The sequence below is a fragment of the Cryptomeria japonica genome, chromosome 9, assembly GCF_030272615.1.
Source record: "Cryptomeria japonica chromosome 9, Sugi_1.0, whole genome shotgun sequence".
Classification (NCBI taxonomy): Eukaryota; Viridiplantae; Streptophyta; class Pinopsida; order Cupressales; family Cupressaceae; genus Cryptomeria; species Cryptomeria japonica.
This window is the reverse complement of record NC_081413.1, coordinates 526,659,464-526,672,811: the sequence shown is the minus strand read 5'-3', so window position 1 is coordinate 526,672,811 and position 13,348 is coordinate 526,659,464. Positions and strand designations below refer to the sequence as shown.

Here is a 13,348-nt window from a genome sequence, read left to right as displayed (position 1 = left end):
TGAGGGTGATATTCAAAGAAAAGAGTAAATAAGAAAAGAAAACATGTGCAATTTAGGTGAAATAATCAAGAGACTTTGTCACCTTTAAAAGTCTAGTTTTTATCAGAACCTTTTTTTATCAAAAACTTGGCCAATTGACCACCATGGATTAAAGTCTAAGGAACCTTTGATATTCAAATTTTTAACTCTAAGAAAAAAATCATAGATGTCATACAAAATTTTCATTGGCTTATCATAAACTTCAATTCTGTAGGAATGATTTTCTCCTTGTAATCACTTGCAGTCTACCCTATGAATTTATGGTACATTGAATATGATTTAATAACAAGACATATCAATGTGTTGCACATGTATGTTCTAGGTTGGCTTATGGTGTCTAGTTAAAGAGTGATAGATAGATAGTTGGGATTTAAATTTGAATTCCAACCTTATGCAACTTCAAAATGAACTTCATCAATAAACTTATAATCTTTAAGAATGGAGCAAATAAAGTGAGTTGTGTGTGAATGGGCTATAATAAATGAGAGGTGAGTTGTGAGGCCCTACCCCGAGCCATCATAGCATTTCAATTATTTTCATGTTGGACCTATTTTGGATACTATATTTTGATGCATTATGGACCCGAATTTTATATGATCTCATGTTATGGATAACATTGATATGAATATGTCATTTACTTTGATTTTCAGTACTTCATTTTTATACTAGAAAATTATGAATGCATGCTCTATACATGATTTAATTCCAATGTTAATGAGGATGATGCCATTTAGTAGATGATTGTATGTGGATGTTATCAAATAATTGGATACTTGATTTTTATAATTGAAATTTTATGCGATGTCTGAATTGTATTCTTTTGATAATATTATATGTGATTTTTGGAATTACTAATGTGCAAGTGAGATGTACAAGAAAATTATTCCATGTGACCATGGAAATTATTCGAAGAATCAAGCCTAGGCTTATGTACGATCATGAAGCCAGGGGTTGTCTATTTGGAGAGACAACCCCTCGTTTATAAATGTGTTTTAATTTGTTAATTTTATGCTTGGATGTGTGTTTAATTTGGAAATTGTTTAATTTATAAATTCCAAAAAAAAGGGGACATTTTCCATGTGTGATTTAGTGATATGTAATTATTTTTGTAGTGTCACTTGACACATGTGCTGTAGGATGAGTTGGCATTGTCATGTCTCTTTTGAGAAAATTTATTTTACTAATGTATATATTTTCAATTATCCTAAAATGGTCCCAAGAATGTCCTGGTTAGGGTGCCACAAGTAAGGTCAACTCAGGGTTGATCCATAGGTAATCTTTGGGTGGGATTTCAAGGGTTAAACCAGCTCCTAGAGTTAGTTTAGGAGCATTTTTAGTGGGCCATATGATGTACCAATGGATGGAAGCCAAATTTAGCCATGTGTCGACTCCCTAGGGCCTGTTTAACCTCCCAAAAATTGAGTTTCCCAAGTTGGCTGAATTTCATCTTTAGAAGAGCCTTCCTTGGTTAGATAACCCTCCTCATGAGTAGCATTTCTCTTCCCCATTCTTTTTACCCTTTTTGAGGTACCTTGGTTAGGGAGTGTGTAAGGTATTGAGAAGACCAACCAATGAACATCCTTTACCCTTCCCAAGTGGGTTGGAAAGAGTGAGGAGTGTCTTCATAGGGAATAGTTTGGGAGGGAGAAGTTTGATAACCCACTCTCCATTTTTGGGAGATTTTTGAGTAATTTTTGGCAAGTTTTGGTAGAGGATTTTGGCTAAGTCTTGAAGGAAGAAGATAGGGGATTTGGGCAGCTCTTCTCCAAAGGATTCATCACCCTTTTGTTGGCAGATTGAGGTTGGTTATTTTCTAATTTTTGTATGTCTTTATGTTGTTGAATTTTTTGTTACAAGGTGACTTCAATGTTGGTTTCTTGTGTGTGGGAAGATTGTTGAAGTTCTTCCCTATGATTTTTTCCTTCTTTTTGGTTATTGTGTTTCCTTGAGTTGTTTATGTTATTGTTTTGGGAGTTTTCAAGGGTAAACTCACCCTTGGGAGGGTAGAGTGGCCTTGGGGTGAAGGGTTGTTTGACAGCCTTTGAGTGAGAGACTCTCTTTAGAAGAGAGTGAATCTCAAGGGATTTTGTGACCCTTGTTGCATAGTAATATGTTTATGCAATGGGGGTCATAAGGGGAGTCGTTGTCTTGTATGCCTTGGGGGACATAAGGAATTGTAGGGACAAGTTTGGAACTTGTGGATGTGTTATATTTGCAGCCTTGTTATGGCATTTTGTTCTCTATTTGTAGAATTCTTCTTGAGGTACTTAGTCCACCTTCACCCCACTTGAAAAGTCACATAAGTGGCATTGTTTAATCCTTGGGTTGGGAGTGTCTTTGTTGTTATGAGTTTATGAATGTATGTGTTTGAATGTGTGTTTCCTGTCTAGCCTTGATTCTCCTAGCTCGGGGGTGGCTTCTAGTAAGCCTAGGTTGGGAGGTGAGCCTCCATGGTCACAATCTTCAAGTTTTATTGTAGTTTTTTCTTGGGAAAATATTTGGAAGGGGAAGCTTTGGAATGATCCTATTATTGTATTTAGTTGCAAAAAAGAAAAATATTTCCTATTGTATTTTAGTTGCAGAAAGGAAAAAAAAAGAGTTCTCTTATTGTATTCAAATTGCAGAAAAGAAAATGTATTTTACTTGAAGTATTTATCCTATAAATGAGATGAATGCATTTTTGGTTTATTTCTGTATTGATGTAGTTGCTGGAAAAAGACTGGAAAATGATATTTCATTCTGTTTTAATTATTTAATGTAGAAAGAAATGAAATTATTTTTTGGTTCTATGTGTTATTGAAAAAAAAAGAATGCAAAGTTAAATGTCAAATTTAGTAGTCACTTTAATATAGAAATGAAATATTTGCTTAAGTCAACAGTTTCAGATACAAAGGAAAAATAAATAGATATCTTAGAGTTAATACTGCATTTTATCTTACTATTTTAGTGGATTCTAAAATAATTAGTTGCAGCTGTAAATATAATATCACTGTCATTTCTTTACATTTTGTAAAAGCAGTAGATAAATCTAGTTATAGATATTTAAATTAAATGTTAGCTCTATGTCATTAGAAAAAAAAGAAATAGTTTATTTTTTGTAACAATTATACATTCAGGTTAAATATATATCAGAGTATTCAGAACAAAATAAATAGGTTGTGCCTGAGTATAGGCATATCAAATATATATATAAACCTATAATAAATATACATATAATCTGGAAATGAAATATACTTATAATCTATCATTTTAATTTTCTGATTTATACTGAAATCATGCATGTCTACATAGATTATATATATATATATATCATCTTTTATCTATAAAAAAAAATTAAATACAAAAAAATAATAATAATAATAACTCAAACCCCTACCGGAGCCGAAGCTCCTTGCGAGCTGCCATTGGGCGGCTCGAGCCCCTCTGTGGGCCGCGACCCACAAGGGCGCCCGCGACGCCACTTCGGGTTGAGACCAACAGGGGCGCCTGTGACGCCATTGCGGGTCGTGTCCCACAGGGACACCACAACGTCACTGCGGGCTGCGACCTTAGTGGTGGCCTCGACCGCCAGTGCGGGTGGCCACCTCAGCAGCAGCCGCCACCATGTTTATGCTGCCTCCGCCTCTCTCCTTCATTGAACCCATGACCTCTTGCGAAAGGAATTTCTCTCCTTCGCCTCCATTAAACCTGCACACACACACACCATGGGCAAAACAAAAGAAAAATATGAAATGTTGGAATAAGAAACCCTAACCCATTTTTGGGTTAGGGTTAGCATTTTAAAAAGGAGAGAATAGATAGACAAACAATCCTAACTCAATTTCGGGTTAGGGTTTTCTTAATAATAAGGAAATGAAATATTAGGTTAGTATATTAAAAAAAGAGATAAATCAACCCTAATTAGGGTTTGAAATTAAATATTAATAAAATGAGAGTAGGGGGGAATTCATTTTAAATTTTGAAAAAGAATTTCCCCCCCATTTTCCTATAGCCATGTGTAGAATTATTTAACCCTTAATTATTGACTAGGGTAAAGTTAATTTTAATATAGACTTTTTAGGGATTAATTTTTATATAGCTATATTATTCTCATATTTGAATAAATTTTATTAACAAGGTTTATTAATGAGAATATTATATAGTTATTTTTCTTATTTAATTAAATATGGGTGTTGGGTTAAAATTCTTGTAGGGGATTTTATTAATGGAAATTATTAAAGGCATAATGTAAAATTTTAGCCTATGAGGTCATTATTGGCTGAATATTTATTAGTTGAAATTTAAATGTCTTAGGGAATTCAAATTTTGACTTTAAACGTTCAATTAATTATTTTTAATATGAGATAACATTATCATTATTTTATTCAGCCTTGAGTATTTTAAATACTATTGAGATAATTAATGTCTCTCGATTCTTGTTAGAGAATTTTAATTAGAGGAAATTAATTAATATAGTTAATTAATTAATTAAGTTGTGATGACCCCTTTTAGGAAATAATTAGTCTTCTCTAATTATTATCGCCATACTGATTTAGTTAATTAAATCAACTTTAGTAAACCATTCTTTAACCCCGAGCTAACCCATAGTTAAGACAAAAATTATCTATTCCATTTTTTATTGTAAATTATTTAATGAAATTATGTTTTAAAAAAATTGTTGTTCTGTTTTTGCCCAAAAGTTTGGGCATGACATGAGTGATAGATGTTCTGGAGTATACATAAAAAATAATAAATGAAAATGGATACAAACTTAAATCTAAACCAAATCTAACACACAAATAGAACACTTGTTGATAACTAATTACATTAAATGATATTTAAAAATGAAAATAAAAGACTAAATAAGAAATAATATGAACATGCATATATTAGAATAAATTTTCTGAAATAGACACTAATGAAAAATGAACACAAAAACATGACATAGAAAATACTTTCTATACATACCATTTTCACCACTACAAATATAAGACTAAAAAATATGTGGGAATGAGGGATCAATATTTTAGGTGTATGTAATAGAAAAACTAAATGCCGACCATATTTGCATAAAACTTTATTAATCCATTATAGAACCGGTTCATACAGTGACTTTAAAATATAATATTTCTAGACCTCTATGGCATTTAGAAAGTCATGTTTGTTCTTATAAATCACTTGCATTACCTTTAGCCATGTTGAACAGTAGTCTTCTACAACTCTTATGTATGTCTACACACATTAAAATGTGGTTATTCAATTTAGAAAGGGCAACTTCGCTAAATTTTTCCATTTAATTTAGGGCCCCTTCTTTCATGCATTCAACATGCTCATTTATGTAACATTGTATGAATGAAGCCAATTTCGTTGAATAAAATAATAATTTCCCCTATATTGCATGGGAAGAACTACTTTTTTATAGAGTTAAAGATGCATTTTCTAAAGATATAATTTGTTGAAGAATATCTCTTCTAGTTTTGCAAGAATATGTGCATGAGATCTCTTCTATTTTTAGTAGTCTTTAGTTCTTCCAAGACTTGTATATATTGATTTTTTCATAAAGAATAGTTTATCTCTGATCATTTTGATCAAATGATCAATGATCATGTGATCAAGAAGATTTTGTAATTCCTTTGTATGAATAAAAGATTTATTTATGTGTTTGTTGTCTATCAATTTCAATCTATTTTATTTTTTCTTGAATTCCCCGTGATCTCTTTCCCTTTAAATTACCATGATAAAATTTTTCTAGGTAATCAAATAAACAAAATTGTTTAAAAATGGTTAAGGTGAAAGGAGGGAAGGCTCACCTTGAGATTTCTAATGCCATTTATAAGATGCCCTATTAGATTGAAGAGATTGACAAAGTCAATTCAAAATTCAATCTTCTCCATAATGCGATCAGGAAGAACCTCTCACATAGAAAATACTATTGTTAAGGTATATTCTCGTCATTTCAATAATATATATAGATATAGATATCATGCATTACATTCTATTCATTTCATTCTATTATGGGTGTCTTGTTTTCTCTTTTCTAATATTTGACTCAAGAGTAAGTTTAACTTGCTAAGGTATGAGATATTCTTATGATTTAAACTAATCCTTATTTCATTAGTCATTTTATAGTCTTAGTCACACAAAGTAATATAACCCATCATAATAATGAGTTCATGAATATGAATTATAATTGGCAAGGAGGAGGTCTTAGAGTCTAGTAATCACACATTTACTTATTATTATCCGCTTACTCAATTTACTTAATCTTTCATTATGTGTATCCTTCATACTAATAGTGTGGGGTTATGTTAAGGGGTTCCCAAACTCTAAAAAAGTTATTAAAAAAAAAAGAAAAGAAAAAATATTACGTAATATTCATACTCTAAAGAAAAAAACTCAATTGAAACTATGAGATTAATATTCAAAACAATGAATAAAGAAGAAAATAACATGTGTAAGTTAGCTGAAATAACCAAAAACTTTTCTCACCTTTGAAATTTTGTCCTTTATAAGGATATTTCCTTTTATTTTGAATTTTACCAATCAAACATCGTGGATTAAGGTCAAGGGAGTCTTTGATAACAAACTTTATAACTCTAAGAAAAGATTCAATTGTATCATACAAAGGTGTGTAGGTGGCCTATATGCAAATGGTGTATATTTTGATTCTTAATTCTCTAGAAATTGAAGCGTGTGCTAATCATTTTCTCCTTATAATCACTTGGTCTACATTATCAATTAATGACATTGAATATTTTTTAATAACCAAGACATAATAATGTATAGCACATATTTGTACTAATGTGTCTCATGGTGGCTAATAGGAAGGGGACATATAGGTAGAATTTGAATTTGAAGTTCCAGCTTGTGTGATATGAACAAGAACTTAGAAATGAAGTTACGCTCTATAGGAAATGGGAAAATTAATTGACTTAGGTGTGAATGGGTTGTAATAAATGAGAGTTTAATGAGGAATGCATTGGAATAAGTATAAATAAGAGTAAATGAAGATATATACAAATTAATCCATAAGACCAAACATAACACAAATAGACCACTTGATATACAATTACATTAAATGGTATTCCAAAAAAAGAAAGAAAAACTAAATAAGAAATAATATAAATATGCAAATTTAATAATTAAAACTTGTTATTTATAAAATATACTAACTATAATGGGCCAAAGAAAAAGATAAGAAAGAAATTACATATAATTTTCAACATTAAAAAAATAAACTCCACGAATAAATTTTATGACACATGTCATAGACAACTAGGGGAGAGGGACCAATAGTCATGTGGGCTAACTTCATCAACATGTAGCTCCTACACTGAATATCGTAAGACCTACATTTTTTTTAGAATCTATACAAAAAGGACACTTAACTATCTATAACTAAGGTTTGCTGGTGTGACTCATCATGCGACTCATGAAAATAGCATGTCTAGTGTGAAGTGTCCTAAAAATGACATTTTAAAGATTTGACAAAAACTTAATCTAAATATCTCTACTACTTAAACAAAAATAAAATCATTTTTTGTTAGTAGAATGTAATATTTCTATGTAAAATATAGCTTATATATAATCTAAATGGACAAAATACCTACCAGAAACTATTTATTTTTGTTATCTCTAACTTTTATAATCAACACAAATGAACCAATAGCTGCACACAAAAAATATTTGTTGTTCTTAAAACAACACATTATTATATAAAATACAACTTCCATACAATAGAAATGGACTAATAGTTGATCACTAAAACCTTTTATATTTGTGTAAGAGAAAATTATAATATGAAATACTTCAGTGCATATATATGCTATCCTAATAATTGAACACTAAAATATTTTATAGAAAGAAAAATTATAATATGAAATATAGCAATGCATATATATATATTACTACCAGTTTTACATATAAAAATAATAGTTTTTTCAAAATGACAACAATTCTTATTATTTAAATGTACCTCTTATTTTAATTTGCAGTGCAGCCCAAAATTTCAAGACCCCATAAACTTAAATGTACTACAGGACTGGTTCGTACAGAGACTTTTTAATGAATTCTTCTAGGTAGGTGCGGGCATTTACAAAGCCGTCCTCCTTCCCGTAAACAACTTGCATTATCCTGGCCGTGTTGAAAAGAAGTGTTCTATAACTCTTGGGAATATCTGCACGCATTAAAAAATGGTCGTTCAATTTACAGAGGGCGTCTTCGTTCAGTCCATCCATATACTCCGTGGCCTCGTCTTCCGTGCATCCAGGGTGCTCATTCATGTAACATTCTACAAATGAAGCCAGTTCCCCGCAATCTCTTTCCCTCTAGATTACCACGGTAAAATACTTTTTAGGCAATAAAATAATGAAACGTGTTTAAAAAGGGTTAAAAGTGAAAGGAGGCGAGCCTTACCTTGAAAGTTCTAAGGTCGTTTACAAGACGCCCTGTCAGACTTACAAGATTGAGAAACTCGTCTCGAAAGTCAAGCTTCTCGACAACGTGATCAGGAAGAAGCTCTCCCGTAGAAAATATTGCCGTCAGGTTATTTATTCCCAGTGCCACCGTCACTACAGCATTCTCCCAATATTGATCTAATGATGGCGAATAGCTTGTTTCCATCCACTCTCTTTCTTTTATTAAACTGGAAAAATAATGCAACCACTGAATCCCACAACAAACAGACAAATTTTGTTAGACTACCATTACCATCTTCCTTTCCTCAAATCTGAATCGATTTCAAAAATGTAATTGAAAAGCAAACAAGAGCCAATGAAAAGGTTGTTCACTCTAAATGAACAAGTTGAGTCCAAAAGTACCTTCTGGCATGGACAGAAATCCATAAAAATTGCAAACCATTTACCTGTTGGTGCAGATAAGGAAGCACATCACGTTCTTGAACCTCCCGCGCCCGTTGAGATATAGCGGTCAAAGTGGTATAGATGCCCATGAAAACTATTTTCATTTCCTCTGGCAGATGGTCGATTTGCAATGGATCCCATCTGCACCAGAAAGGACGAGAGTTAATATGGCCAATTTGTTAAGATGAGATTTGGATTGAATGTACTGACCTTTCGAAAACTTCGTAGAAGAGTTTGGCTTGGTCTAGAGTTGCATAATTGTCATAGAGGTCGTCTGTGATAGTGCCCAGAATTCCGGCTTTTGTACAAGCGAGTCTACAATCGGTGTATTTTGGTTCAAACATCACCATCGAAGAGGTCCAGTAAGTTGCCACTTCTCTGTGACGAATAAAATCCAACTGCGGGAAATAGCAATCCTTGTACCATCTTTAACAACACAATAGTCTCATGTTAATAGCTTTCATCTAAGATCTTCGTAAAAGCATATATTAAACTAAATTTCTTGCGCTCAATCAAATTGTCTTTATAACTGGGACTATTTCAAGCTAAGTTAAGACTTTTTCCAAACTGCTCCATTTTACCTTTTTACATGTTGTATTTCGGATCTGTGTGTTGCCTGAATGCGGTTAAAGTCGACTTTTGCCAATTCTAAATACTTGCTGTTGCTCGCATTTGGCAGTCTGTACAGCGCCCATTACAGTGATCCTGGATTAGCGGTATGCGCACTAGATATAATTCAAAAATAATCAAATGCACTCAGACTATACTTATATGGACCAAAATGTATCTTACTCATATAATGTCTTCCCCAGCCACAAGTCATCGGGATTAAACACTGTTATATGATTTCTAGACATCAGCCTTGGCATATTTCTATTCCATCGAGAAAACAAAGCATATTCAACCTGGATAAAGAGAAACGCATTGCAAATCAGATTTTTTAATTAAGTTCAGTTTTAAATCACAGATTAAAATTTCAGAGAAGGAAACAATTCGCATTACCTCTTGGGGAATGTTTTCCTTGACAGCCTTCGCCTGAGAAAAGTTGTCGCTTTGCAGGAATTTGGCCAAGTAATCTTTTGCAAATGCACCTATTTCTCTCATTACATTTTCGCCCGGAATGTTAAGCTGTGAACATCTATACAGGCTCAATATAGCGGTTACTCCTGCGCTGTTTCCATTTCCAGATACCTTACAAAGTTCTTTAACGTCGCCTTTAATGTTTTTGAGAACGTCTGCCATTTGAAATTATTAGATATTAAGACCGATATAATTCTGGAAACTAAACACTCGGTTAAGTTTTGAACATGTATACCAGAAGATACAGTGTAGCCGAACATCCTCAGAAGCTTGAAGCCAGTGGCTGTGACATCAATATCTGGAACCAGGCTCTCCCTTCCAAATCCAATGCCTCTTTGGCCCCAGTACCTACCGTACGTTCCCAGAGTAAGGAGTCAAAATAATGTGAATAATCTTTGAAAAATCACAAAAGAGGATATACTATTACTCACTGGAACACATAGTCCATGGCTTGTTTAATCTCCGTTTGAAAATGCCTATCGAGCCCAAGACGTTCAACGCTATCCACGGCTATCAAACGCTCCGCTATATCCACCGGATACATGCCCGGCACTGCAATCCCAACGTTTTAGTGTTAAAATTCTATATTGTATCAATAGTGCTTGCGAGTATTAAATACAACAATTACCATGGTCTCCAAACTTTGTAACAAGTCTTGTCAAAAATCGTAGACATCCCCTGTCTCCTGTATGGATAAATACGCAAGCTGTAGAAGCTGGCGAGCCTGAAAAAGATCCATCCTCGGATTGCAATTTCAGGATATTTTTCCAATCGACCACTTCTTGTATGCCTTCCAGACACTGTAACATTGTTGAGGGATGGCTGTGTAGCTCTTCAACAGATGCACTAATTCACAATAACCTTATTCAATCAGTTACATCTTTATTTTATGCGTGGCTTAACAGAAGAAAATTTGAAAATATTATTATATATTTTCTTAGTTTTTCTATAGGTTAGTAAATGGCATTTTTGAAGGTTTGTTGGGCATTTTTAGTCCTTGAAAATATTCTTTCAGATTTTCACCTACAACTCTTGGAAACCTTTCCAATGAGTTAAACGGCTTGTAATTTCGAGTCCTGCAGAATGTTATGCCTGGTTAAAGTTAGGACAAATTTTATATAGTTTTTTGAAAAATTACATAGTTTTAGATTTTATTATGTAAATAAACCTGATATGACTGTTGGTTTTTTGATTGTCAAGAGTTGTTGGCGAATTGAATACAATACTTTGTGGCTTGCTTTAATTTTATATTATCTTGTTCATCCACTGCAGATTCTCACTTAAGTGCTATCATCCAAATTCATAAATCAATCAATATCACAAATAGATAATAGCAAAAGAAAGGTCAGAATTTCACTTTTTTAATTCGTAGTCCCGCTTTTCGTTTATTTGCTTTATGATAGATAGCTCATAAGGAAGATCCAAACCCAAAAATTTGGCTTCATTCAGCAGTGCAGGAAAGACCATCTCAAATCCCTTGGATCGATGATAACCTTGTGCTTCTTTAATCATTGCTTCTGTATTTCTCCTAAAGAAATCAAGACCTGCGATCACCGAGAAATTAAACTCTTCCTCTATTTGAAGGTAAATCTTATTTTTAAATTTTGCCTCTTGAAATAAGTATCTGAATTAAACCATCCCAAGCAAAAACAACTACTACTTAATTATAGTACCAAAATTTGGAAGACAATACAAGAAACAGCAAATCGGAAGGCAAGAGAAAAGAAACGGAATCACCTCTGTTCACTTGATTGTTACCAACGCCCCAGAAGGCTAGAGTAACTAGGCAGGAAAGAGTATTGAGTAATCTATCACACGCTAAAAAGCGACGCTTCTCTCCCCAGGAACCGTCCGGTAACTGATTGTGAATAATCCAATCCAACATTTGAGGAAACTGGGGTTCAGCGCAGTCATCAATGGCAGGAACTCTCGCTACCCACGCAGTATCGTATGCAGACGGACTTATTTTCCCATCTTCCATCGAATTAAAGAACCCTTTGATCTCGGAAACCAATTCCTCTATTCTCTTATCCATTTCATCCAAAGGTACCTGAAACAATAACAGTAAGTTAGATTTTCAGATTTCCTAATTTTGCTATATTTAACTGCATATCTTTTATTGTCTCTCCCAGTTTTTGGGTTCTACATGTTTCAGACACAAATTCTATCTTACTAACTGCCGATAAATGTAGCACCCAATCCACAGGTGCCCAGAAAATGTGCTCATTAGTGTCTATCTATCTAAATTCTGCATACGAACACAAATGAATTCATACGTAATACCTCGGCAAAAGTTGAAATAGAATGAACGTAGTCTGCCTTCCCATAGTTAGGATTGATTTCAGACTCCCTATGGGCTACCGTTAAAGCTGCAATAATGGTAGCCTTAAATTATTTAATGCTCGAATATTCACAGGTTTAAACTCAAAATCCTATCAAATAAACCGGACGGTGTGTATTTTTTTTATCAGCATTACCCTGAAGAGTTTTCGCTTCCTCTCCGCCAACAAAATCATATGGCATGTTCAGGCAAGCTGAAAACAATTGAAAGCGTCAATAATAATTGAGAAAAAAAAGAAATACACGATTACAAACACTTTGAACAGAGCAAGGAAAAAAAAGAAAATACCCAGAGTTTTTGCACGCGAGTAATTTCCAAAAAGCAAAGATCGATGTGCCTTCGTTGAAGTCCATCCTCGGGATTTAGTACCAGCCTTGGAAACCAAAATGGGCCTAGGAAACAAAATCTGTGCCATTTGAAAAAAAAATGGATATCACTTAGATGAGGAGTAGAGGCCTTTATAAGGTTGGAGTGGTCATGCCACGACAATTCTCACTTAGATTCGAAATCCGTTCTACAGGCCAAAAGTTTGTTCTTATCCCTTATACAATATTAGATTCGTACAACCTGGCCTTATAACATGTCATTTTCTAAGTTATTTGATCTTATCTATTGCTTTCAGGATATATTTATTATTGTAATATTAATAATTATTTGGGGCTAGAAAGAATGTATAAATAGGAGGTGAACTGTTTAAAAGCGGCATTCCAAATTTTGTATAGATCATTGTGCAAATGGCAATTAAAAAAAATGCTATTCAATTTTGGTTTTGTTAGGATCATGAAGTTATAATCTTATTTCAATTTTCTAAAATATATTATTGAGCATATTTTGGTAATGTCATGAATCTATCAAGAAGAACCACAAGACATTTTTTATGACGATTTATATTAACATGTAAAAGATATAATTAAGACATTTCTTATAATCTAGGTTCGTGTTTAAATTTGGTTTAACAAGTGTTTGGAGATTTAAATGTATAAATGTTTAAAACTATTTTATTTTGTAGGATGATATATTTTTCATAACTTATCCAGGTTTTTAGTGT

At 33.0% G+C, this 13,348-nt stretch overlaps 1 protein-coding gene across 1 annotated transcript; it reads right to left on the bottom strand.

Moving 5' to 3' along the window:
• Positions 1 to 7,928: 7,928 nt before the first annotated feature.
• On the bottom strand, positions 7,929 to 12,740 carry LOC131077048 (bifunctional abietadiene synthase, chloroplastic). Its single transcript, XM_058014415.2, has 15 exons — positions 12,589 to 12,740; positions 12,437 to 12,493; positions 12,243 to 12,328; positions 11,697 to 12,009; positions 11,317 to 11,503; positions 10,588 to 10,805; positions 10,391 to 10,511; positions 10,195 to 10,307; positions 9,882 to 10,114; positions 9,672 to 9,784; positions 9,461 to 9,559; positions 9,090 to 9,305; positions 8,882 to 9,020; positions 8,434 to 8,682; positions 7,929 to 8,345 (listed from the first exon to the last, which is right to left on the bottom strand). Exons 1-15 carry the CDS (start codon positions 12,713 to 12,715, stop codon positions 8,052 to 8,054), a joined length of 2,565 nt encoding a protein of 854 aa, XP_057870398.2. The 5' UTR covers positions 12,716 to 12,740; the 3' UTR covers positions 7,929 to 8,051.
• Positions 12,741 to 13,348: the final 608 nt, after the last annotated feature.